The 27,142-nt window shown below is 50.3% G+C and overlaps 1 protein-coding gene and 1 long non-coding RNA gene across 4 annotated transcripts in view; one reads left to right on the top strand and one right to left on the bottom strand.

Annotated features, from left to right (window-relative positions):
- The window catches only part of Abcg1 (ATP binding cassette subfamily G member 1), a 56,279-nt gene that overhangs the window by 8,807 nt on the left and 20,330 nt on the right, over positions 1–27,142 (top strand). For all 3 annotated transcript variants that reach the window (XM_087898349.1, XM_087898348.1, XM_087898350.1), the window contains exon 3: positions 24,827–24,944. In XM_087898349.1, coding sequence (XP_087754475.1) covers positions 24,827–24,944 — 118 coding nt within the window. The remainder of the gene's footprint in view (positions 1–24,826; positions 24,945–27,142) is intronic.
- On the bottom strand, positions 9,903–18,077 carry LOC146890861 (uncharacterized). The gene is made up of 3 exons (XR_014998378.2): positions 17,757–18,077; positions 11,128–11,484; positions 9,903–10,578 (listed from the first exon to the last, which is right to left on the bottom strand). It is a non-coding gene; the product is annotated as an uncharacterized LOC146890861 (long non-coding RNA).

Here is a 27,142-nt window from a genome sequence, read left to right as displayed (position 1 = left end):
AGCTGCAGGAAGGAAAGCCGGTCATTTGTTCTATCAGCTGTGAATGGTGTGAGCTGCAGACCCCTGTAACCTCTCTGAGCCCCAGTGTGCTCTTCAGTGCTGCATCCTGGTGATTCTGGATCTAGGGATTTAATAGCCTCGGAACCGCCACTGTAGCAGGCAATCAATAAAGTGTGCATTTTACCCAGGACGAGGCATCAGGCTCCACATACCTCTGGATTCCTTACCCTTTTGCCGCATGACCCCACCACCACCACACCTCTGCTCCTGAATGCCTACAGATTCTGCTCCCCGCATGTGGGCCCTTTGCTGCTTTGCCCCTCCAATAGCTAGCGACCCTCACAGGTTCCAGCAGTAACTGGAGCTGTGAGGTCATTTCCTGGCCGTTCTTTCCATTCCCCTTCTCCAGCATAGTGATTTTGGATCTGCCATCCACTCTGGGTGCCTCCAAGGTGACCTTCAGAGTAGAAGCCACTTCTCATATGCTGCCACCTGATTAGTTTTGCTGTCTGTATATCAAGTGGATTGGTTGCTGGCTTCTGGAACGCACCGTGATGTGCCAGGCTGACTGTAACTCTGGGGCTAGCTGCCACAGCACTGCTGGAGAGACGACTCCTGACTTGTGTGAATGAGGAACCCTGAGAGCATCTAGCCCATCAGATGGATAGATCGGTACAGGTGACAGGAGTCCAGGAGCAGAGGCTGTCTCTCCAAAGGCGGAGTCAGAGAGGGGACCCAGCTTCTCTCTTCCCTTATCTGGAGAGATAGACCCCACGGAAACCACTTTCTTCCACGATTTCTCCAAGAATATGGTGCTACCACCCTGGGCCTTCTGAAGGCAATAACACTGTGAGCACATTGTCATCTTACAGAAAGCAGGCAGAGTGAGAAGAATGTCAAATTCATGCTGCTGGGAGGAAGGGGATGTGGAAAGGGACGGACGGTATCCAGGGCTTTTGCGGAGGTCACTCTGGCTCACATCTGGGAAGCTTGACAGACTGCTGAGCCCTGACGGTGGTGCTTAGGCAAACATGTATTTTCAATTGTACTTAGGTTTTCATCTTATGATTAATGATGTCTTTGGAGGAAAAACTAGATCATGTAATAGATTCCTGGTAGGGAACATAATTGTGAAAGGAGCCAGTCTCGGGGGGACGCCCCATACCCCAAGGAGCACCTCACCGGCTTCTGATCTGCTAATTACTCTCCCTCAAGGAACCCACTCACGTAGTGTGAGCTGATGGGACAAATGACTTGGAACAATCTTGCCTTTGGTGCCGTCACACTAGCTGTTGTGATCGGGGACTGATGGGAGAGGTCTAGCCCTCGGGCCAGAATGACACCGGAAGACAGCCTGGGCCCAGGATCCCCCTGGCAAAACTGTGATGATGAGAGGGATGGAGGCTCACGCCACCCACACAGTGGTCTCTTTTTCATTAGGATGGACTGGCTAATGTGCCAGATGGAAGAGCTGGAGTGCTCTGTAGACTGTCCCCTCGCCACCCTAGCACGTCTGGGCGGTTTCCTGCGTAGCTGGCTGCAGGAAGAAACTCCTTGCATGGCCCAAGAGGCTGTTTCAGGAGGGGTTCTGACCCCTCTACCCATCTCAAGGTCATGGCAGTAGGAAGGACCAACTTAGAACCATGCCTGTGGGATTTCAAACTAAGATTGGCTGCCTGTAAGGGACCTCATACACATTATGCCTGATGGGGGATTTGCCCTGAACAACTACAGTACAGATGAGTTTTAAGTAACTGCCTTGGTTTCTATCTCATGGTCCTGCTTGGATGTGCCATTGATAAGGCTATCTGGAGGGTTTTGCAATTTCATCCTCCTCTGGTGAGATGCGCCTGTCCTGTGGCCATGCCAGAGAAGGGAGCTAAGGGCAGGGAGCGTGCTCTCCCCAGCAAATGACATGGCTCTTAGGAATTAAATACACCTACAAAGTTCACCTGGTGGTGTTTAGGTTGGGAACAAACACAATCACACCTGGGCCTTCAGTCCATTCTCTTTACTGTCCTTCAGCCAGGCCAGGCTACGTTGCCACACGACACTCCACAGATGGAGGAGAGCACACGCCACAGTCTGTGCTGCGACCGAGTCCCCCAGTGTCAGCCCTGCCCCCCCCAAAACAGGAAGGAGAGAAGCAGTCTGGGCAGCTCCAAGCCGATCATCTGTCTTGGTTTGCTTCTGGGTTATGAAAGGCCTTTAAACACCCTTCTCAGATTAAGGTTTGCTTTCTCCTCATTTCTATCACGCTTCCCAAGGCTTGTCATTACAGGCTGACTAAAATGAGTGGAATGTGCCATTAATAAACCCCTTTCAGGAATTCCATTAGGGAGCTTGGATTTCTACCAAGTCAAGAATGGGCATAGGAAGGGGAACCCAGTCCAGCAAGGGAAGGTTCCAAAGAGCCCCAAGACAGCGATAGGTTGCTCAGGTTTCAAGGGGGATTCACGGTCTCCTAGCATGGAAGAAATCTTTTGGGCCTTGTGGCCTGTCTTATGCTGGGCTTTCTTTTGGATTCCAAAGGAAAATGCTTTAAGACACTGTTTTCTTTATTTAGGGTCGTAGCTAACCCTGTCAGGCAGTGGATAGCCCCAGCCTGCTTGTAGAGACTCTGTTGTGGCGTTAGTGTTTCAGAGAGTTCACCAATGGCCATCTCTTGCCTTGGTGAACCCAGAAGCCGGTTCTTAGCTCTTCAGTATTTGGTGACTCCTGGGGACAGATGGGTAGGCCATCTGTTCAGGGTCCTGAGAGCAGCACCCTTGGTTATAAGGAGTTAACACAATGGGCGACTCTCAGGACAGACTCAAGGGCAGTGGTTGCTGAGTGCCATCGACTTGTTAGCTTTTCATCTCAGCATCTAGGGTCTTGTGCCTCCTGTCTTCTGCCTGGCACACCTTTTCCCTTCGGTCCCCCCACATGAGAAGCTAGCTCTCTCCAGCTGAGAACTGGAATGAGAGGTGTGTGTATCCAAAGCATTGTGTGGTCAGGACTGTGACACCTCTGGGCATGGGTCAGGTACCCTGATGACATTGGCCCTGAGTTCTTATTTTCCTGAGCACTCTGTTTGGCAATTTCTTTATTTGGGCATGTGACCTCATTGTCACTTTCCCAAGAATGTCCCCGTTCTGGAGCCATCTGGCCTCTGCAGGGTGGCTTTGCAGGCCTGTGCACCGCTGCTCGCTGCTCGACGGGCGCTGGTGTCACTACTTAATTTTCCAAGGACATTCTTGCCGTGCTCGCCCTGCACCCTGCTTGTACTTAGCACCTCAGTGTGGGCCTGTATCCTGAAACGTCCACCTTCTGAGATGCAAAGTCCTTTTAAACTGAAGCTGGGTCTCCTGGTTCAAGAAATAACCACAGCTGACAGCTTGCTGAACCTAAAACCGTTTCTTTTGTTTGTAAACTGGCAGGGAAATAATGTTTAGTAACTGCACACCTGCTCCCTTTGAGTTCAGTTCTTGCACCAACAGATTCGCTTATTTAAGGAAAAGAGGTAGATTAAATAAAGTTCAGGCTCCGCCACACAAGCGAGGTGATGGTCACAAGGCACGTCCTTCATGCGACAGTGCTGAGAAAAACCCCTACTGTGTGTGAAGGAGAACGCATCTTCAGATTACATGTATCTGATGCTGGTGCTTCGCCCCGTGAGGAAAATGTGTCAAAGGGCTTTCCAGAGACGAGGACGGCTGTTGCGCCCCGCTGGTTCCGTCCCCCGTGATCCAGAGCCGATGGTTTCACTTCCCTCTGCGCCAGCTGTGTTGTTAGCCACCTCTGTGCAGTGGGGCAAATGGCATTCAGTGTCAAAAGTAAGATATGCTGGAAGGGCTATCAAGGCTATGATTATATCCAGTCAAGGCCTATATTTAGAATCTAGATCGTGGAGCCAACAGGCATCTTGGGCCTGCCCTAGCGTGAACTCCCATGTACAGGGGCAAGCCGTCTGCACCATCCCTGCCCACAAGTCAGCCTGTTCGTTCACTTCAATCACCAGGAACTGAGACTCCTGGACAGCAATGGGCGGGCTTGCCCAAGGCTCCTTCTTAGAAAATGCTTGTGTGCTAAGTCAGCCTGAGCTCGTGTGTTGGCCCAGGTCCTGCTTCTAGAACTCTGTGGAACAACAACTCGTCTTGGTCTTGAAATGGGCTTACAAACTGGACAGTGTAAGAAGCAGACCGGGGACATGACAGTCACCAAGTGCACCAGGGTGGACAACCTTGACAGAAGACATGAGGAACATGTGGCCGGTGGAGAAACGAGGTCCCAGTTTTGCTTCACGATTACACAGCGTGGTGACACTTGTGGGTAGCAGGGCAGAGACAAGCACTCCTCCCAGAAGGTTCTTGCTCTCTGTAACTGGTAAGGGCGGTGCTCAGTGGAGAAGCACCATGAGTCACCTGCTCTCTGTCTGTCACTGGTGGCTCTGCCCCGAAGTGCCTGGGCCAGGCATCCAAGCACGGATTGTAGGGTGTCTCAGTCTTGCGCCTCTTCTCCCACTTTTGAGGGAGTCATGCTTAGATGCAATTAAAAATAGCCGATGTTTATTTACTGTGTGCTTTCCCACATTGTCTCATTACCTCAGAGCTTAACTCTCCGCCTCAAAGTGTTTCGGGAGGCCCAGACCCACATACGATAACCTGTGTTATGTTCTTGTTCGGGAGATGAACACTGCCAGGTGTCCCCAAGAAGGCCTCTTTGCCTGTGTCAATGGAGGTCCTGGGGGGAGAAAAGTCTTTCAGGTTTGGACAGGTGGCAGCTTTGGCATCTGCCCAGAGTCCAGTACACCGACCGTCACTGCCTGCTGGACCCAGTGGATCTCTGTTTGATCTCCAAGATGAGAGAGGAAGGGAGAGAGCGAGAGATAGAGAGAGAGAGAGAGAGAGCAAGAAAGAGTGAGAGAGAGAATAAATATGAATATGAATGAGCGAATAGTTCATTCCAGCCAACTGTTATCTTCATGGCCCATTATTGGAGGCACCAGCAAGTGACAGCCCTATCACGGGTTTTATTGCTTAGAACACCCCTCCCTTCCTTCTGTGGTTCTGTGTGCTCCCTACAAGCGGCCAGGACACACTGGCTCCATTGCTCACATGTAACCCTGGCTGCAGGCTCAGTGGAGGTTGCCTGCGGGATCTTTGAGTTCTTAGGAAACTGAATTCTCAATGACTGGAAGGAGACACAGCAAGGCGCTGCTTCCTCTAGTGGGCAGGTGCGGGCGGGGCAGGTGTGAGCTGCTGCTGCGCAGGCGCAGTGCCTGCCTGCCCGCCACCGACGCTAGCGTTGGGGTTACTATCGGTCAACGCTCGCTAGTAACCTCTAGCTGGAAGCAGTGAGGAGCTGCGGGATTGGCTGTCGGCCGCGGCACTGTTGCTAAGAGGATGATGTTGCGGCTCTAGGGGGCTCAAGTGGTCCTGATGCTAGACCTTCCTGCAGAGTGCAAAGCCCCTGGTCACACGCTCCACTCCAGGTCCAAAAGGCACCCGGAACTGAGAACTCTCCCAACAGGAAGGCGCTGAAGCAGATGAAGCAGGACATATTACTGGATGAATATTTTGACACACAGGGTTGTTTCCTGTTTAAGCTTAATTGGGGGATGTGGCTGGGTGGGAAAAATACAGCAGATACCAGAAAAGAATGCTTGGGGCTTTTTTTTTTTTTTTTTTTTTTGCATACTGGCTATGCCCCTTCAAGTTTTGTTCAGACTTCCAGGTATAAGTGGGGGCTGAGGTTGGGGACTGGGGGGAGGGGGCTTCTAAACTACTGTTTAAAGTCAAACAGAGCTCATAGCTCCAAGTCCCACCTTTTTATGAGAGACACTGCTGATCTGTGACTCCTTGGAAATGGTCTGATTTGCTTCATGTTCAGAGCAGGGGAAAGCATAAGAGGCAGACCTCTTCTCTAAGACCAGGTCTGGTAAAGAACCAGGGTGGGTTCCCAAGCCTTGGAATTTCCCTTTGAGACTGGTTTGTGGCTCTGCTAAGCCAGCTGGAATCCGGAGGGCTTCCCTGGCCCAGCTGAGTCACTTCCATCCTGGGTAAGGCAGGGAGTGAACAATTAGCTGAACTGCAGGGCTGCACTTTGTAGTGTCTGAAGCTGTTGTCTGTGAACCCACAGATGTGAGGAAAGCTCGGGTCCTCTCATTCGGATAACTGGAGGCCCAGGATGTGGGTGGAACAGGAGGTACCATGTCACACCCTCCCTGGGGACCAGGACATTCTTGAGACACCAGCCTGCTGGCTCCTTTGGGCTTAATTTAGGCACCTTGTGAAGTACTAAGCACTATCATACATATGGCCGGCTCAACCTTTGGGGCTCGTGCCCAAATGCTAGGGGACCCCTTGGGACTGGTGACTTCTCTGGGTTGTGTTTTCCCAGCTTGCTTCTCTACCTCGTTTTGTGGTGGTGGAGTTAACTTATTGCAAGGGAGACGATGGCTCCTAAGTGTCAATTCTCTGAACTGACGGCAGACTGGAGTCTGCTGGAGCTTGATGGTGGGGAGTAACCATGGTCCAATGAACCCCCTTCTGTTTCCGGAGTGGGGGTTGTCAGGGAGGTGGGCGGAAACCTCTGTCAAAAGAGGGAAGTGTGCATTTGTGATAACTACAGTGTTACTGAAGACACTGACACACGTGGTACTAACATGACCGCATGCCCAGAACCCTGTGTAGAGGTGTCCTTAGCTCCATCTAATGAGGGACAGGGATGCTGGGCCTTGGAGCTTTGTGCCACATAGCTCTCTGAACTCTCTGTTACCTGACTAGTCTGGGGGAGATTCCTGGAGTCCCTGTGTCCTTCCCTACAGCCGATGGACTTTAACACTGGTCCCCAAGACATTGGAATTTCCCCCAAGAATAGGGAAAAGCCAAAGAGGCCCTTGTTCCCCAGGACTGGACTGGACACACTTCTGATGTATCAGACCACCGTGCAGGAGAGCCGAGAGCCCAGACAATGATGGGTTCATGGTGGGTGGCAAGACACATTGACCAGGGCTGCTTAGATATGGTCACAGCTCTTGCCCTCTACTTACACCTAAGCCTCTTGTCCATGCCCTGGAGGTGGACTTGGGGGTCCCTGGGCCTCTTTATTTGTTCTTTCCAATGAGGCTATATTGAGTAAATCTTCTTTCTCTACTTTTCTCTATTATTTAATCAGCATATTGGGGGTAGGTGGCTGAGCATGGCTTGTTAGGACCACGGGGGTCGGTCTCTGTCCCTAACAACTCCAGTCACGTTCCTCTCAGAGATTCACAGCCTCATTTCTAAGACTTACGCTGGGCTTTCCTGGTGGCGAATATCAGAACCGAATTAGCCTTCCTTTCAGAGTCATTGACAAACATGTCTTACTTGGGAGTTGGCACTGCCTTACACAGGACAGCACCGCCATGTCACACCTGAGTGACCCGCTGAGAAGTTTCAGGTCTTTGAACGATGAGTTTTGCATCTTGGAGAGTGTTTATATTTAAGCATTGGCCTTCGTGAGTGGCCAGGTGGAAATTTCCGCCATCGAAACGGAGCTGGGTAAGCAACATTACACTTCAGAACCTGCCTCCTGAGAGAGGTTAATGTAGGTCATCTAGGGAGGATGTGAGACTCTCAGGCCCTGTGTATTTTTGTCTTGTGGCTGGATCTTCATGAGCGAACAGAAGAGAGCTGTACCCACTCTCTAACTGGCAGCCGCAATGGGGACGGCCAAAGCGTTGGCAGAGAAGTAGCCTCAACACCCGAGGCCAGGGTTTACGGATGTTTACAGTAAGTCCTGTAATCTTACAAATTTATAGGAAATGCATTTCCCTTTTTACTCAAAAAAAAGACTAAAATAAATTAAACTACTTTTGCATTTGGTTTGAACTTCACTTCTTTGCCTCTCTTCTTAATAAAATGGCTCCAAGTCTTAACACCAGTTAACACCATCCCAGTCAAGGAAAAGGCCAAGTAAGGAGTCCAGTGGTTGGGAATGTAGTTGTAAAACTCACTCCTCAACTCACCAGCAGGACTCTGGGTGAGTTTACCTACTCTATGAAACAGGCAGTCATAACAGCAATAAGCCTTATCTTAGTGGGTCAAACAGCTTGACACCCACAAAGCCTTGGGTTCCACAGGTAGAGCTGAATAAACAGTGTTGTGTGTGCCATCAGAAACCAGTCATAATAGGATCACTGCAGTGGATTAAAAGCCCCTTAGTCATTCTAAACGAAAGTTTGCTGTGATTCCAGGCTGTAGAAGTCAAGGAACCAGTGTGTGGTTACTGTCAGATCCTGGCTCAGCCTTTTGTGGGCCATGTGTCCTCAAAGCCACTGCGTTTGTCACAAGAGATGTGTTCAAGACCCAACCAAGGTTACAGGTCCGTGTGTGGTAGAGCCCAAAGTGATCGGGGTGGCTACCTGCCAATCCCCAGATCAATCTCCATTCTGACCTTACCTCAATATGTCTATGTGTAACATAAACTTCTAAAGTAATCTCCATTGTTCAGACAGATGCCCTCCAGCCTGCCTACCATGCAGCTCCCACAGGCAGATGTTCAGGGTACTCAAGTGAGGAGCCTTGGTTTAGTGGTATCTTCAGAGTCAAGGAGCTGGCCGTGAAAGTTCTAGAACGTTCTTCTGGTCATTTGGGGGTGTCTGGTGATGTCCAGGCTTCTAGCACCCCATCCCTCAAGTTGGACCCAGAAAATCAGTGTGTGAGACTGACATCCCATCACCTCTGCTCCAGGTGGTACCCTCTTATGATGCTGAGAATCCTGTGTGTGGTCATCATAGGCTGTGAGGGGAGCGGGGTTTTATAAGCGAGGAAGGCTGCTGAGGATGATGGTGCAGCCTTAGGACAGGCTGTCCCCCCAGCACCACTTCCTCCCAATCAAAGAAGAGACTACAGCATGAAGCTTCAGAGACCCAGCTCATGACAGGAGGGACCCCAAGGCAAAGCCCAGCCTTGACTCCTAAGATCCTTCCGTTTGATTCTTGAAGTCATGTGAAGCAGTCAGTGACCAGCTATGATCATGGCCACCAGTGACCTTGAACACACATGTGCTTGCTGCCTCTAGTAGCTCTCAGCGAGGAGGAAGCAGTGGACCTCGACAAGTCTGGCGAGCTTTGGATGCTTCTAGGGGTGGAGGCCCCCAACAGGTCTCCCCAGGTGACACCTGCAAGCCGTGCCTGGGGAGAACAAACAGCCAAGACCAGAACATTCCACACTTACTCACACACGGCTGGCATGACCTTCAGTTCCACCCACAGGACTGAGGGCACAGGGGGCAGGTTTAAGAGGGCATCAGGGTGTGGGCAGGCTCAGAAGGAATTTGGCTGGCATAGGTGTCTGTGGCCTCTACCCTAGCACTCTTTAGGTCTGGCGGGGAGTGTATGAGTTTCTGAAAACCTTACACTCTGAGTTTCATAGATATGTGGTGAGAACATCGAACTTGGTGGAACATTGAGCATGGGATCCTGATGGAGCCCAGGCTAGCCTACCAGCTCTCAGAGCCCATTGATTCAAGACATTCAGGTGCAATAGATCCCTTTCTGTTCCCAGGATAGCAGCAAGCTTGCCACAGGTGGGAGTGGGGCATGTTCCATGGGGAGGTCAGACCCTGGGTCTGTGTGTTCCCTAGGGAATCAGTGCCACAGTGCTGTGCTTGCTTCATAGACCGGTCTGTTGGGGACAGTACCTAAGTCCCAGAACTTGGGCAGCCAGGGCTTTAAGGTAGAAAGTTCTAGAGGCCATTCTCACCCTATTCTTTGACTTTTTGAGATTCCCTTAGGGAAAACCGTCTTTCCAAACCTGGACCCTGAGAGAAGACACTGAAGCACCTCACGGGCATGTGCCAAACCTTTTGACATGGTCACCCATAGAGTTCATGCTTGAGAATTCCACAACCAAGTTTGAATTTTTTTTCCAAAACATTTACAGTGCTCTAAGTAAGTTTACAATTTTTCTGTTGGGCTGTCTGCATAGCTATTTGGAGCTGCATGAAGTCGTAGACTGAGGTTAGACCCATCTAGATAGAGCTTGACCCTGGGATGAAATGGCGAAACTAAGCAGCAGGGGTAATAATGAAACGGAGAAGTTAAGCATCATGGGTAATAACAGACTAACGGTGTAACTCCCTCTGGAGAAGACTCGTGGCCCCCAGAAGGTCGTCCATTTTGCTCCACAGTCCCCCACCTGTCGACCTTTGGAGTGGACATGGTGGGGCAGCGACCTGTGAAGCTGTTGGTGTACTGTTCATTTTTTTTTTTTTTTTTTTTTTTTTTTTTTTTTTTTTTTTTTTTGCTGGTATGGTCTTGAGGGCTTGGCATGCGGTTGACTTGGTGCTATTCCGGCGCTTCTGAGTTATGGGGTGTGCAGCAGGGGGGAATTCCCACCTCCTGACAATGCAGACCCTGTTGCTGGGGGACTTCATCTTGAGATGTGCTGCCTCAGAGCAGTGAGGAGGGCTTGCCCACTTGGGAGCCACACTTGATCCTTCGAGAAGCTGTCAGGAAGAGTCCTTGCTTCTCATATTCCTGGAGTCAGGGGAGGACAGGGTCTTACTCACAGTGGTCCAGGCAGCCCCTGCTTGTCAGCAGTTCCTCCAGCACTGGAAGACATTGGAGGGTCAGAGAGAGATGCTGAAGCTCCCCTCCAAAGGAAGGGAGGACCTGGTGCTGACACCAGTGTGAACCTAAGGCCCTGCTCAGCCCTGTTCCTTCCTGAGGACTTGGGGTGTGGACCGTTGTCCCCAGGGCATCTGCCAGGGACAGCAGACTTTGGTGCTGAGTGTGGGACAAAACACCTGGTTCAGCAGTTTCTGTTACTATTACTTAAGAGAGTATGGATTTTATTTCTGTCTCACTGACCCCAGAGAGACATTCTAACCCCCGCCCCCTTGTGAATGACTGCTGTAGTGTCTCTTGGTGGTAGTGGTGGGGGTCCATCTGCCAGTTGGGAAGCATGTTGCCGAAACCCCAGATGAGCTGTCTATGATCCCCATCCCTGCCTGTCAGCTCGCACTGAGTATGGTCACAGAGGGCGTCATGTGGGTGGGGGAGATTTATCTGTCCCTGGATTCCAGGGCCCTGTCCCGTCAGAAGGGGCAGGAGGGAAGCCTAAAGAAGAACCATTCCATTAGGGAGTTCTTTGCTTTTACCTGTAAACCTTCTTTATCTTTGGCTGGAAGAAAACTCGCCCTCTATTCTGCAGGTGACAGAAATATTTGCAGAGCTTCAGGTGGCCCCCAGGGTGGAAATGTGTCATGGAGTGCAGGCAGGGGCTGGGTTGGTGTGGAGAAGATGACATCCAGACCCGGTGCCTCGCTGGTCTCTCTCAGTGCCGAGCTCTGCTGAGCCAACTTCTCAGAACTTGACTACAGTACATCAGGACAGTAGACATTCCCACAGTCCTCTGGTCCAGACTCCTCGGATCAGATAAGAAACAGGCAGAGCTGGGGGATGGGTCAGTGGTAGAGCACACTTTTCTAGCGGGCATTGGCCTCTGGGTTTAGTGTCTAGCACAAAAGAAAAACGAAAGCCTGTAGATAGTTAACACAGCCAGTGCCCTGCCAGCAAAATGCTGCAGCAGAAGCCCCGGATGCTTCATTTCCTACATCTCCTGCAGTCTGATTTCCATATTGTCTAACTTTGCAGTTCTCACTCTTGGGCAATGCATTCAGTTTTTCCTTATTTAAATAATGGCAGATTCCAATGCATAAGGATCCCAATCCCTGATTTTTTAAGATTGCCATTGGATCATTGATATGGCAACACTGGTCCTAGTGTGTGGGGATGGGTTCGGGTGGAACGACAGCAATGGAGGCCTCTTCTTATTCCTGCTGATGGAGATCTGGGGCTGTTTACAAGCAACCCATGTTCCTACCAAGAATAATGTGGGAAACACCCATTTGAGGCCCTGGATGACCTTTACGTGGGGGAAGTACCTTCACATACAGAACCAGCAAGGGGCCTGAAGGAGGTACCAAAAGGTGACTTGCTTGAGTCAGACTCAGAGGGGTGGGTGAGAAACAGATGTAAACACCCCATGCCTGGCAGCAGCACTCCTCGGTTGTTGGCCCATGGCTGTCCTCAGGGCCCTGAGGAGGCAGGCGTCAGGTACCCAGAGTGAACGGCAGTTTGATGGGCCCTATGCACCTTGGTACAACCCAGGCCTCTTAAGAAGTCTACATAGTGTGCTCTGTACCAGGAAGTGGGTGGGATGAACTAAGTCACAGAACCTCTGAAAGAGGACAGACGAAGAAACCAAAGGAAAGACAGTTCTCTTAGATGCACCACTCCATGAACCGTTAATCAGTCCTTCAGGTGACTGGTGGACTTATACATATGCTTAGGGAACTAGAAAGCGCCTATCTTCTCAGACAACTGGAAAAAGAGAGAGTCCTCACCCAGTGTGATCAAGAGGCCGCCCCAGGGGAGCTTCCTGGGCCAACTGGGCCTTCTGTATGTGGATGGCTCTTGGTGTTTGCAATGAAGTACAGGCCAGGTGACTTCCCTGGCTAAGTGTGGGGCTAGGAGGAGATCAGGGCAGCTAACAGAGCAGCCACAAGACTGAAGCTTGCATGCCATTCATGAGAAGAAGGCATGGAAAAGCACAGAGCCTGGGTCTATAGGTGGGAGCTCCCCGCTCCCCTAGAGCCTGGATATACATGTGGGACCCCCACCAGAGCCAGAGGAGGGAGCAGCCTGAGGCCAAGATGGGACAACCTAGCATCTCAAATGTGTTTCCCTCTCTCTTCCTGAGACTTCCCCTTTCTGGAGACTGTCTTCACAGGGAAGTGTGGTGGAGGTGTGCTGATGGAATCTGGATAAAGCCAGCAAAAGGGCTGCTTCAGCAATACACTTCCCTGTCTGCCTCTTCTTGGCTCGGCCTTGAAGTTGATCAAGATCTGTGTCCTAGCAGGAACGTCCCAGAGGGGGTGGGGCAGGTGGGGGACTCTGCTCTGGATCGGTGTGGACAACTGAAGTGAAGAGGCAGTGGAGGGGCCACCTCTCCTGAATTAGTGCCAACATGGGGGTTTCTTCAACATTCTAGATTGCAAGGCCTCTCGATTTGTGAACCAGCCATGCGAACACTTCAAAGAGCTGAGTTGAGGACTCCTACAGAAGGCGCCTATGGGAAGCAGCTTCTTAGAGTCTTCTGTGGATCTAGAATAGCTCTGAAAGGACTTATTATTGAGGCGTTTCAATTCTGAGGGATCCGAGCAGAGCAACCAAGCTGCTCTAGTAATTCACTTGTTAATAAATATTTCATAAAACAATCTCAGTCCGTGTGCACAAACAGGAACCAGAGCAGGTCTGCTCCAGGGCAGTGAGAGGGGGAGACAGAGGCGGGGAACGGGAGAGAGGGAGGGATTCACAGTCATAGCTTCAATCCTGAAATAAGGGACTGAAAAACAACTTACTGCGTGTGCGTCTCCCTTTCTTTGTAGTTCTGACCTGCAGAACATGGGAAGTGTCACCTTGATACAGTGACACGCGTGTGTCTGTACATGCACAGCCATGTTTATAATTTCCTTAAATTAGGAAAGCCCTGTCCAGTCATGCTTATTTCATAGATTGCAAAGCACTGTGAACCCGTAGTCAGGAACATAGATGGGCACATCTGTGCTTTTCTGCAGCAGCAGAATTGATTGAATTATGGTAAACAACAGTAACCCGGCCTTCATGCCCTTTAGAGTCACCAGCTCCTGCAGAATTAGACTTTTATGACCTTTGACAATCTCTGGTTCTTTTATTCCAATGCTCTTCATTATATGTCTTTATTTTCATGTATATGTCTGTGTGTTGGTACCCACAGATGCCAGATCAGGTCCCTTGGAGCTGGAGGTACACGTGGTTGTGGATTTTCCAGCCTAGGTGCTGGGAACCAAACTCCTGTTCTTTGCAGTAGCAATGAGTGTCCCTAACTACTGGGCTATTTCTTTAGCCACCCCCCCCATTTATTCCAGTTTTAATTGCTAATATTAATTCTCAGGGCATACAGTAGCCTTCACACAATTATAGAGACAGTACCCTAAATGAGGAGACAGATAGCTCATTCAGATACAAGGAGGGTCTCCATAGATAGGGGTCAGATGGAGGCTTGACACACAGCAGGCTCAGAGCTGTTGAGGCCCAGTATGTCACATGCAGGATTGGTGGCAGGCGGCTTCCAGCATTAGCCTGAAATGGGCCATGTATCACAGGCAGGAGACATGGGGCTGCTGCCCAGGGGCGGGGAGATGGAGCTCTTTGCTGTGCACTCTCGTGGCTGAGGCCCATGATGAGCATACTGACAGTCAGTGCTCAACACTGCATGTCCCTTCAGCTGCTGAAGCACCCCAGACTGGGGTCAGCCCTGGCCATACTGAGCACCATGTACCCTGGCTAGAAAGAGAAGTTAGTTAGCAAGCTGCAGATACCCTCAGCATGGAGTATTCTAGAACTGTACAAAGAAGCAGAACCTAGTCTCTTGGACAATATATACACATGCATACATATATATGTATGTATATATACCCATGTATATGTGTATATATACATATATATTCTATATGTGGCGAGAAACCACCCCAGGAAGAGACAATACAGCGCCGTTTACATAAATTCCAGAAACATGCAAAAATTACTTAAACTCTTTAAGGATGAATATAGTTAGACAGTAAAAAGAGAAAAGCGCAGGAGAATAAAAATTTCAGTAGAGGTGATGTGGGGGGCAGGGTTGGAGACTGAGATGAGGAAGGGTTGAGGCTCAGGAAGAGCTGAGGTGTGTGCCTCAGACTGGAGACAGGCTGGTTGTCATGTGAGTTTTCCTGGGGAAATAAGATCAAACACCATTCAACCTCTGTTCTAGTTTCCTTCCTGGGCCTGTGGTTAAGAATACCCTGACAAAAACAACTGCGGACAGGAAAGTGTCTGTTTGGCTTACACTTCCAGGTCATAGGTCATCACTGAAGGAAGTTGGGGCAGGACTGAAGCAGAAACCATTAAGGAACACTGCTCGGTTGTTCGGTTGCAGGTTCACACTCAGCCTGCTTTTTACACGGCCCAGAACTACTGTCTAGGGAATGGAGCCACCCACAGTGGGCTGGACCCTCCTACATCAATTAACAAGACACTCCCCACAGACCCACAGACCAGTCTGCTTTGGGCAGTCCCCGCCATGGACTCCCTTCTCAGATGACTCTGGGTTGTGTCCTATTGACGGTTAGAGAGCTAGCTCCCTAGACTGCTGCGGATAGGGCACCAACAACAGAACAAACCAATGACTACACGCAAATCTGGCTTGGTGAGATTATTCGGGTTAGTGATGGGAGCATGGGTAAGGGGCTATGTAGGCGTATAGGCGATTCAGCCAGTGGTATCATTAAATGTTCACTCCATTCTGTGTGGGACAAGGCACAAAAGCTGCCTCTCTGGAGGTTCCTGCACAACCTGGGGACAACTCCACCCGAGATTTCCTCTTCCCCCAGCAGGCATTCATTGCTTTGATAGCCTCAGGGGCCGGCCTCTTGAGCCTTGTAACTCAGAGCATCTTTAACTTTCTCTACAGTTTTCCAGAGCCCCTATTCCCTTCATCCCTTGGTATCCAGCACATCTGCTTGTTCTCTCCTGGTTCTCATAAAGGTGACTTCCGCTTGGCCTCCACATGACTCTGTCTAGGTTCTGGCTTTTCTCGGTACTTGATGAGGTACTTGGGGACACTCTTTCCAAATTTCTCCTCTCTGTCATCCATGTATTGACAGTGTCCTTGTAGCATGCATCAAAAATTAAAGAAGACAATGTATTTGTACCCATTTGGCCTCCCAGTTTTAGGTCTGAGACAGGAAAGGAACTGATGATGGAAAAGCTAGTGGCTTCTAGTTAGACAGACATGTTGGTGACACCTGAAATGAACTCGCTTGCCCTGCCAACTGGAGTAAAGCCTGTTCAAGTCACTTTTTCTGGGAACAGCATAAGCCTTGATACCTGTTGACCTGGTGTGTGTGTGTGTGTGCGTACTGGTGTGTGTGTGTGTGTGTGTGTGTGTGTGTGTGTAAAACTATTGAGGCCAGAGATAAACTTTTAATGTCTTTTCTCGTATACCACCCGCTTTCTTTGTTAGACATTTTTCACCGTCCTGGGGCTTTCCCAGTAGGCTAGGCTGGCTGACTACCTGGCAAGCCCCAGAAATCTAGTCTTGAGATTTCCCCAGCCCTGAGATTGTAAGTACACACCACAGTACGTTTTTGGGTATGGGTTCTATCTAGTGCTTGAACTCAGGTCTTCACACTTGCATGCGAGCATCTTACTAACTGGGCTTGCTCCCTAGCCCCTGCCTCCTGAGATGCCCAGTATCTTGCTGAACTCAGTTTTCTTTCTGCCTGAGGAGGCTCAGACTCCTGGGTCTGGCAGTCATGGTGTGCACACTAGCTCACTGGCTTGTGAAAGTGTTCTAAAGATGGCTCAGGGGAGTTCGAGGCCAGCCTGGTCTACAAGAGCTAGTTCCAGGACAGACTCCAAAACTACAGAGAAACCCTGTCTCAAAATACTAGGAAGAAAAAAAGATGGCTCAGAGGCATCCCAGGGAGAACGGGCCTCAGCGCACTCCCCGCAGCTACTCACTGATTGACAGTTCAGTGATTGGGTCACACTTACGGTTAGTGTAAACCTTCATCAGTGACACTTCTGTGGTCCCACTAACACGAACCCTCTCTCGGCCACTGTCATCAAGCTTCAGACACCTCTTTTCGTCTCTCTCACAATTCTACCTTTTCCTGCTGTGTAGCTGAAGGCTAGCCCAGGAATGAACATGAAGTAGATCAGGAGTATCCACAAGCTATTGTCAGCAGTTAGATCCACTGATGACTATAGTAATGGAGTTAGATTGTCAGTCACAAGAGGAGGGATGGAGGCACAAGGCAACAGCAGATCCCAAACACAGGCCATCCTGTGTGTCTTGACTTACCTAACCCCAAACATAGTCCCACGACCTTACTCTTGTCCTTTTCTGGGGTGGGAGGTAAGATTAGGACCTGGCCTATTGGTGTGGCTTACTAAATGGACTCCCTGGTGTGTGTGTGGGGTGGTAAAGTGAACAAACCATTAAGGGAACAGTTGGGTTTAGTGGACCCTTATCCTAGAAGAAAGGGGCTGCTGCAGATGAAGGTGTGGGTGATGACAGAGGGGTCTGTGGGGCCCAGATGTATGTCCAGTGCTTTGTAGCCACTCCTACTGTGTCTCAGTAGCACCAGAAAAAAGTAGGTATCCTTGTCTCCAAATTATAGAGGAAAAAGCACAGCCCATAGGAACACGTGGAGGGGTCCCAGGTCTCATGACATGTAAGCTAGGTTGGGAGCAGGACAGTCACCCTATCAAATCCACATGCTTCTTGCGGGTGAGGGCATAAAATTAGTTCTAAGAATGGGCAGGATGGGTTTCTCTGGCCAACACATGTTTGGGAGACTCTGACCCGATGGAGAACTGAGGGAACATTCAGAGTAAGGATCAATGGGTGGAAAGTGTGCTCGGAGCCACGGACTGAAGCAGTTAGAAGACTAAGCAGCCACCCTAGGAGAAGCATCCCTCAGAAGGTCTGTGTAATCTTACAAAGTGTGCCCCGTGTTCTCCCTATGTCTGCCTCGCTCGGAACAGGAAGAGGAGGGCAGTCCAGGGTTTGGGTGCAGGAAATCCCCACCCTCACCCTGATGGCAGGTTGTTGAACCCAGGTGTGGAAGCTGTACTTCGAGCAGCCATTTCCGTACCTGTCCTTGAAATGCTTCCCAAACGTGACCCACAGACAGCTTACCTGGGTATCTACCTCTAGCTGGCCATGGCTGCCAGGAGAAGGAGAGTGCTGACGTTTTCCTCTGGGAAGCCTCTCTATGTAAATACTCAGGGAACACGATAAGGCCCAGTGGTTACCAGTCCAGACGTGCTTCTGGAAGCCGTACTGTGGTTGCGCTTCAGCGGAGCGTGGCTCTGATGTCGCTCAACTCTGACGTGTGTCGCAAGACACACCTTTATTCACAGCAGAGGTGCCTGGGAACACAAGACCCTCATTGACTTGGTGACTGCAGGGTGGAGGGCATCCTGATCTCGCCTGGCCTCTCTGCTTTGGCCCTTCCTCTGAGCCTGGAAGTTTTGAGCTCTGTTTGCTGGTTTATCTGGGTTTTGGACCTTGGGCTCCACACTTACTGGACAAGCACTCGTGCGCTGCGCCACATCCCCCGCCACATTCCTTTCTCTTTACTAATTTCTGTTTTGAATCAGAGTCTCACGAAGATGCCCATGCAAGGCCTTGAGCGTAAGGTCTTCCTTCCTCAACATCCTGAGCACTTGGGATTTTTAGGTGTGTGCTGCCAGGCCCGGCTCGCCACTTGGATTTTAACCCCGTTTTAGTGTTAGATCTGGGGAGGCCGTCAGAGGAAAGCGCCCCTCCTGATGTCATTGCAAGTCAAGTGTGTTAGGATAGGACGGGGAAGCCATTGTCGGGTCTTGCCATAGAAGAGAGACTTGTACCAGCAGCCACCACCCCAGTTCTGCAGGGCACCTTCCGTGTCATGGGCATGCCATATCAGATGCTGTCAGAGCCTCAACATGCAGTGGGCAAGAAGCATGCATGTTCACAGTGCTGGCCTTGCACCAATGGCTGTTGAGACACAGGCATGGGTCCTGGCATGAATGAAGGGAGGCTTTCCCGGCAGGAGGCCTTGCAGTGTGGAAAGGGTTGTTTGGCAGAAGATGCTGAGCTGGAGACAGACCAAAGACCCAGGCCAGGTGATCAGTGCATCCTTTAGCTACCATGGAAGGCTAGAAGTTAGAAAACTGGGCTCAGTTAAGCTATGTCCTTAATGAGGTACTGTAGCTATGTGACTTCTTGTTCTTCCATGAACCTTCTACACAAAGAGCCCTTGAGTCACATGGGAGAGCAATGATGTCATTGAAGTACACCCATTCTGTGCCTTAGGCATCTGGTGTGTAGCCTCATATGGAGATAGGTATTTGGAGGGCCTAACTAATACCCATGAGCCTTTCTGCCTGGTTCCTAGGACCCAAATGGAAGCTGCTTAGTGACATACAGGGGCCAGTTACAACTAGATATACTGAATCCAGGCTAGAAGGTTGAAACAGGAGGGGCTTCTGCATACACTTAGGGGTCCAGGGAATCTACAGTAGTAGATGGTGAAGGGGAAGAAAGAGGAACCATTGGCCAGGACAGCAAATTGGGGGGGGGGTGGCTCAAATGACCACCATTAAGCCTGTAAAGTAGAGCTGGGGACAGAGGGACACAGGGCTCCCCGCTCTGCAATTACCCCATTGCTTTCTTGAGCACGGTGCTGGCTTAAGGCCACAGTGGATTTCCATAGGCCAACAGAAGACCTACTCCTCTTCCAAAGAGAGGGACAGCCCATGGGACAGTGTGTTGTTTGCACAGCTGGGGACAGATCACAGTGCCTTTCTCTGGCACTTTGTGACTTTGACAGCTCCCTGTGTACCTTCAGGTCCCCATTTCTGTTACCAACACAGTGTTCCAGACTCCATGTCCACCATTGGTCCAAAGCCCCTTTGTCCTTCAGGAGGTACAGAATGCCAGGAGCATCAGTTTGATTGGCAGAGTTAGGTCTGTGTCACTCTCTGGCTGACTGGCAGTTCAGAAGGAACTTGGGCCCTGGGGGTGCCAAAGAAAGTAAGAAAAGAATGCCACCAGGTATTGAAAGATTATGTACCTCTGGGATGGAAAGATGATTAGGCCATTAGGAGCACTGACTGCCCTTCAAGAGAACCTTGAAGTTCTGGGTTCTATTCCCAGTGCCCAGATGGTGATTCACAACTACCTGTTCCAAGGGATCTGAGGTCCTCTTCTTGCTTCCATGGACACCAGGCATACATGTGGTACACAGACATACATGCAGGCAAAATATTCACACATGTAAAAATGGTGAAATAATAACAACAACCAAAAAAAAAAAGCGTTCCTCTGTCTTTAGGTGTTGTGTTTACTCTTGGAGAAAGAGTATGAAGCATCAGGAGAGGCAGGCAATCTGTTCTGGAGTCAGATCCCCCAGGTAGGAGCTAAGATAGTGGGAAGATGAGCACGGGAGACAGGGAAGTGAGGTTAGGCTCATCCTAGGCACGCTGGCTTATGCAGAGTCACTTTGGGCCTTGGGTATGGAGGCCAGGACAGCTAGATAGCCTTTAGGCTAAGGTTGATGTGGCATTTGGAGCCCGTCTGGAGATCTCATTGGTGCTGTGACATCGTTTGGATGGTGGAAACTGTTTCAGATTGTTCTAGCCAGGCTTGGAAGCTCGGAGAGAGACTATCTTTGCTTTTAGAAGCATAAAAATTCCGTATAATGGAAAGCTGTATCGTGTGGGCTGATGCAAGTGACTGCCAGCTCTCTCCATAGGTCAGGGTGGCCAGGCTATGATCTGAGGACCTAGCCTGTCTCCACACAGTCCGTGTGCTTTGGAGGTGTGTGACTGTGATGGGTGAGTGTGTACCCAGTGAAGGGGAAAGGTTACACCCATGGTGTTGCAGGTGTGTGAGTGCACGTGGCGTGTTCATATCTAAATGGAGAATGTCCCTGTGTTTTTGCTGGCAGCGTGTACACAGACTGCACATGTGTGTGCATGGACACAGGGCAGGCTTGCCATGAGCTCTTTCTGGTGGGTGCGACAGGAAGAGAACCCCAGTAGACTGGAATCCTGTTAGCACTTAGGCTTGCCTGCCCCTTTCTTCCCATCTAAGGCTGATGTATTTAGATAGGAAGAAATCCTCAGCCTCCCAAGGCCCAGTTGATAGTCTTTTTTAAAAAAGATTTATTTTTTATGTATATAGTGCTCTGCCTGTATGTATGCTGGCAGGCCAGAAGAGGGCACCAGATCTCATTTTAGATGGTTGTGAGCCACCATGTGGTTGCTGGGAATTGAACTCAGGACCTCTGGAAGGATCTCAGAACCTCTTAATCACTGAGCCATTTCTCCAGCCCCCAGCTGATGGTCTTTATTTGTTTTAGCTGCATGATTTGTCTTTAGCTGGGGCTCTGCTGCACATCTGCCTGGGGAGGGAGTGGTCCTGCTTTTCCTACTGTCTTCAGGCTCTGCCAGCTCCGGTCCCTGAGGCTCATGGGTCCACACCCTGTAAACTCGCCTCTTAGCAGATGACTTTAGACTGTCTGGATCAGCAGGGAGTCTGGCTGGGGTTTCCGATCCAGTCCTTGGGAGCTTTTGTCCTCTGTCAGGCATCTGCTTCCGCATCCTGACCTATCTCTCTGCTGTCCCTGGAGGAGTGGGTGGAACCAAGTGGCCTTTGCTGTAAAGTGGCAGGACCTGGAGGCAGTGTGGACACTCCTTCTCTGAGGCTTCTGGAAGGTCAGGGCCTCTGCTGCCGCCCCCCAAACAGCAAACCATTGCTTCCTAGTTGCCTCCCTGGTAGTGGCAGGTTCTCACAGCTACAAGCCAATCTTGGGGCAGATGCTGAGGACAGGATTCCTTCCAGACTGGCAGCCCCCTGCACAGAGAAGCCCAGGCGATTCCCAGCCAGGAATGGTGTTAGCTCCTTGAAGATGGTCACAGCCATCAGCAGCTGGATTGGAACTGTCTGGTCTTGTGAATGCTTGTTGGTGGGAGCTGGTGCCCAGCAAGTACCCCGGACACAGACAGGACCCTTAATCCACGCAGACATGATGTCATGTAATTCACATGGTGTCTATGTAGATTAAGCCCTTGACTTGAAAGGAAGAGAGGCCTTTGATAGTCGATGCCTTAGTGTGGCCTTTGGCCACAAGGCGCCAGTAAGGGAATAAACACACCTGGCATGTTCTATGTTTTATGACTGCGCTGAATGGCCAGACTCAATGAGCACCAAGTCTGCTCACAGGTCAGGGAGTCAGAAGAGTGGCTGCTGAGACCTACAGGCTGCTCTACCCAGGTTGGCATAAACGCAGGTGGCCCCAGGTCCACAGACATCCTCGGGCTGCCTGAAACTGTGGAGCCCTGTTTCCTTGACTGGGCTGTTAGGTGTAATTAGCCATCCCCAGCTCTCTCTGAATGTGTGTGAAATGCACAGAAGACGACAGTGGGCAAACAGAATGCTATGAGCAAAGCCGGCGCCATGTCCAACCCCAGTGAGCCAGGCTGCCTTCGGGAACACTCAGCCAGCCACATCCGACGAAAACAAACAAGGCCGTCCCAATCAAGGCATCCCCTCAGTCGGTGGACCGGGAGGGTTCAGTGTGTAAAGCGCTGTTAGCACGGGAGATGGAAACAGGGCTTGTATTCCCCTTGTGCACAGCTTCCTGCTTTCTGGCACAGCGTTAGCTCATCTTGGAGGTGCTGTCCTATGAGAGGTGTTGTTTAGCTGGGTACAGTCTCGCGTGGCAAGCAGAGGCTCATGGGATTATTAGGGAGTGATTTCCTATCTAAAGAGGAAAGACTTGGGCCAGGGAAGTTGCTCAGTGGCCCAAGGGCTTCATACAAGTATGAAGGACAGAGTTTGGAGTCCCAGAAGTCCTGTAAATGCTGGATGGATATGACAGGCTCACTTGTAATTTCAGTTTAGGGAGGCAGAGAGAGGGGATCTCCAGTGTGAGCTAGCTAGAGCAAGACTAGCCATGTCAGTGATGTCTGGGTTTTTTTGTTTTGTTTTGTTTTTGTTTTGTTTTTCGAGACAGGGTTTCTCTATGTTGCTTTGGAGCCAGTCCTGAAACTAGCTCTTATAGACCAGGCTGGCCTCAAACTCACAGAGATCCCCCTGCTTCTGCCTCCCGAGTGCTGGGATTAAAGGCGTGCGCCACCACTGTCCGACTTGATGTCTGGTTTGATTGACAGATCCTGCCTCAGTAAGGTGGAAGGGTGAAGGAGAATGAATTCTACCTCTGGCCTCTACACATATGCGATATGCACATGCAAACATGCATATACACGTGCACCTAAAAATGGATTAGGGGAAAAAAGAGGAAAGGCTGATTTGTTCATAGGCTGAGGAATGTGGTCTTGATTTCTAAGGGAAAATACTCTCTGGTCCTGCCCTGGCTGTGTACAAATGGGACTCTAAACAGCTGTTTGCCATGTTAGAAGTGTGAGGTAGCTCCTACACCTGGCCATACACGCTCCATCTGTTGATGGGGGCTGAGAGTCCAGCTGTATCCAGCCGTCTATGTGTTTTTCTCATGTGAGCTCCACAGAGGAAACTTGCAGAACAGCTGGCTTTCACTCAACCGGTGGCCAGCACAGTGACCTGTCTCCAGCTTTGAGCAGCTTGCAGCTCATGGGAGCTCAGCAGGGGCTGAGTGTTTGTCTTGGAGTAGAAGCAGCCTGAAACACCATTTGCTCGACAGTAACCCCAACCCCAGCCTAGATAGATAAGCATGGTAATGAGCAGGCACCCGAGTATTTAGCGCTCCCTTGGTGATGTCACTCGGGTTCCCTGGAGGTCCACATCTGTCCCCAAGTGGCAGAACTCTGTCTGACGAGCCTGCAGGACAGGGCACTTGGCTTTGTGCAGAAAGAGTTTCTGCCATCCCTGGCTCTTCTGTACGTCTGTCTACCCATCTGCTTGTCTGTCTGTCCACTGAAGACAGACACAGTACCTGTGCTTCCCCCTTCACACATCTCCTTCTGCTCTCCAATGCCATCATGTAGGGAAACTGGGTTCTTCCACAGCTTGAGCTTCCTTCGGTGCCCCTCCCTTTTGTTCCCGGGCCCCTTCTCCCACTGGGAAGATTCTCAGCCCTCTGGGGCAACAGCTGACAACCAACCTCCTCTGCTTAATGATTCAGTCTCAGAGCCGCAGGCTTCCTGGCTCTAGCTTCCGCTTCTCTCTGCCTTGCTTAAACAAGGCTCCAGGGACTCCTTGTCCAAATTAAGGTGGCACCTGGTGACAGGTTGGAATGTCCAAGTGTCCCATCTGTGAGAGACGGTAAGCCTGTGGATAAGTCGTTCCCGTGGGGTGGAGCTTTCTTTGACCTGTGGGTCTGGGTGCTCGCTGGAGCCTGGGGAGACCAGGCAAGTTCCCCACATGTCCCTGGCTCAGGAGGTCTCTTTAGCCATCATGGACAGGAGTTAAAATGTAAGGAGCCTGCCATGCAAGGGTGGGCTCTTATCTGATACCATGCCAAGGGACATGTCTGAGCTGGCATCTTTATCTCTGAGCCGCTGGCTTCTGTTTGTCATTTATAGCACACTTCTACAGTCTACTTGAAAACTACAGGGCTCTGACTTTGTTTCGGATGTGTGGTTCTTCCCCCGCCCCCATTTCTAAAGATCCTGGCAGAAGACACTTGGCAGGCCTTCCCTAGACATTTGATGTGACTGTGTGACAATAAGCCCTTTCAATCATTCATAGGGGAATTAACAATGCATTGATTATATTATTTAATCATAAAGCAATTGCTTGTGAATTGTGTACAAATTATTTGTGTTTCTGTAAGTCTAGGAGGGGTAAGTAAAAAAAAAAAACCTCACAAATGAAATGCTGAGGTAATTGCTTGTCAGTACAGGAACCTGTGTACTATATTAGGAGGAGGAAACAGTCTTTGGTCCGATGCTGAATAGGCTCTGTCCACCTGCCCTTTTGACATGAGGGTGGTGGATCTTCCTAGACTTAGATGTCACTTGAACAAGTGCTCTGAAAACCCTAAGCAATGTGCACGTGCCGTGAACATGGGTATAGAGGATGAAGTCATTCTGGGAAGAGAGTATCATGAAACAGACTCAGGTCTGCTTCCAGCATAGAATGCACCTGAAATCTTTCATATCTTTCATACTGCATCCATCGTGGGAGACTCTGCCTTTGGCTGCAGCCAAGCAGCTCAGCATTGGGACCAAACAGAGCATGCAACAGTTAGATAAACAAATCCACTCTGCATTTTTCAGGATACAAGACCCTTTTGAAAGGGATCTCTGGGAAATTCAACAGTGGAGAGCTGGTAGCCATCATGGGTCCTTCTGGAGCTGGGAAGTCCACGCTCATGAACATTCTGGCGGGATACAGGTGAGTAGATGCCAGCAGAGAAAGCTGTGTGAGGGGGCGGAGCCACTTCAGGGCTGTCGTCCCTGGGAGCATTCTGTCATGTACAGCATTTGCTACCGGAAGCTCTGCTCACATGGACTCCTGGGAAACCGAGCATATGCGTGCATGTGTGCCTGTGTGTGTTGGGGGGTGGGTGGGTGGGTGTGGTGCATGCTGTCTCCAGAGCTTGAGAATCAAGGCAGGAAATCATGCAGAGAAGACAGTGACAAAAGCCTGAACCTGCTGATGACTGCACAGGCCATGAAGAAGAGATCCCAGGCAGGTGGACAAGGCAGCTTCCTAGTTAGCTCTGCCCTCTGTATATCCTCTGGACAGGAAAGTGTACGAAGGTCACGATCTGGAAGAGCAGTGGTCCAAAGACAGAGAGCAAGCAGGGCGGCATGCTGGACAGTTACACGAGGCATGGCAGAAGAGAATGAGGAGCTGCCGTGTCCACGGCCTGTGGTTTCCATGGTTGTTCAGGGCTTTAGGGAATCACCATTACCAAGGTCACACCAAGGTCATTCATTGGTGAATGCTTCTAAAGTAGAACCTTTTGAAGTGATTAAGAAAGGCTTTCTAAAATTCTGCTCTGCGGTTCTCACAGAGCAGGGAGTGGCAGCAACAATATTCCACAGTTAACCATTGACCGAAAGAATTAAAACTCCAGCCTAAAACATTTATACTTTTACTTGCACACATCTTTTAAAAAGAAATATGATGCGATCTGATGCCACTTTTGTTCCATCCACATTTCATGCCTGTTAACTGTCTAGGCTACCAGATTGGTGGAGAGATATGGGATTTGTTCAAGGGACCCTTGCTTTTCTTAATAACATCCCCAAAGTACAAGGACAGGCATGCTGACAATTTCATCACAACACATTATAACTGTTCTATTAGTTGTTACTATTAATTTCTTACCATGCTTAATTTGTACGTTAACACACATGGCATAGGAAAAGTCATGGTCATATAGTGTACAAAACTCCGTGTGGTTTCAGTATCTGCCTAGAACGTATCACTTGCTTTCCTGTTATGGTGACCAAATTCCTGTAGCAGAGGCAACTTAAAGGAGCAAGGATCAGTTCTGGCTCACGGTCTCGGAGGGAACAGTCATAGGAAAGAAGGCACAGCAGCTGAAACAGCTGGAGGGCTTCCACAAGGGAGGTCTTCTCACTGTGGCCTGGCCCAAGGAAGCAGACAGAACAGAGCCAGAGGCAGAGCCAGGCTTCAACCTTTAAAGGCCTGTCCTTAGTGACTCACCTCTACCACCCAGGTCCCACAACCCCCCATTTCAGTACCACAAGCTGGGGATCTGGGGGGAGGACATTTCAGATACAAGCCTGAACATGCTATAGTCCCTGATACTAATAATGAATACCCATAATACTAATTATTTCAGTTACTGGGGTGGTAGGTGAAAGATAAAGACAAACCTCACTGCTCCTTAGAGTTCTGAATTGCTTCTTAATATCAGAGGTTCTGATTTTCAACATCATCACCGTAAGTTCTTGTCCATTACATTCATATCAAAAAATCAAGGCTAAACTCTCAACTCCCTAAGTCAAGGCAGGGAGGGAGCCTAGTCGGGTATTTTTGGGGGGATGGGGGTAGTTGTTTTTGAGAACAACAAAGCAGTTCCTAGAAGACCAAGGGTGCTTATGCATTCCAGAGGTGCAGAGTCAGCCCTGCCAGGCTGGGTACCCAGAGGAAGCCAGGGGAGCTGCCCATTGCCTGGGAGTGCCCTTAGCCTTGACAGTGGGCCACAGGAAGTTGGAACCCAGAATGGTTCTATCAGTCCCCACGGGCTCCATAACGCTACTGTTCTCCATGGCCACAGGGAGGCAGAGCTGAGAAGATGTGTCATTGGGAAGAAAGGAAGATAGGGACCCTGGTAGCTAGCTCTGCTCATGTTTAGAAGTACCTGAGAGGCAGCAGGCCCAGTGTGCACATGCCTGAGGAGCCAACAGGTGGCTACCAGAGCAGTGTTCTCTGACCCAATTAGGACACAGGAGGCTCCCAACCCCCTCACCTGCAATAACAAGGTTCTCCCCTTGCATCAGGACCAGTCATGGGGCTGAACTGTCGTGCCTGGGATGCTGTCTCTGAGCTACCCAAGGCCTCTGCTGTGTGCACCTGTGATCCTGGAGCAGTTGGTGTCGTCTGGGCTGCAAATA

This window comes from Myodes glareolus, chromosome 18 (assembly GCF_982192425.1).
Source record: "Myodes glareolus chromosome 18, mMyoGla1.1, whole genome shotgun sequence".
Classification (NCBI taxonomy): Eukaryota; Metazoa; Chordata; class Mammalia; order Rodentia; family Cricetidae; genus Myodes; species Myodes glareolus.
Note: the sequence above shows the minus strand (reverse complement) of the source record. Positions and strands in the feature narration are given on the sequence as shown.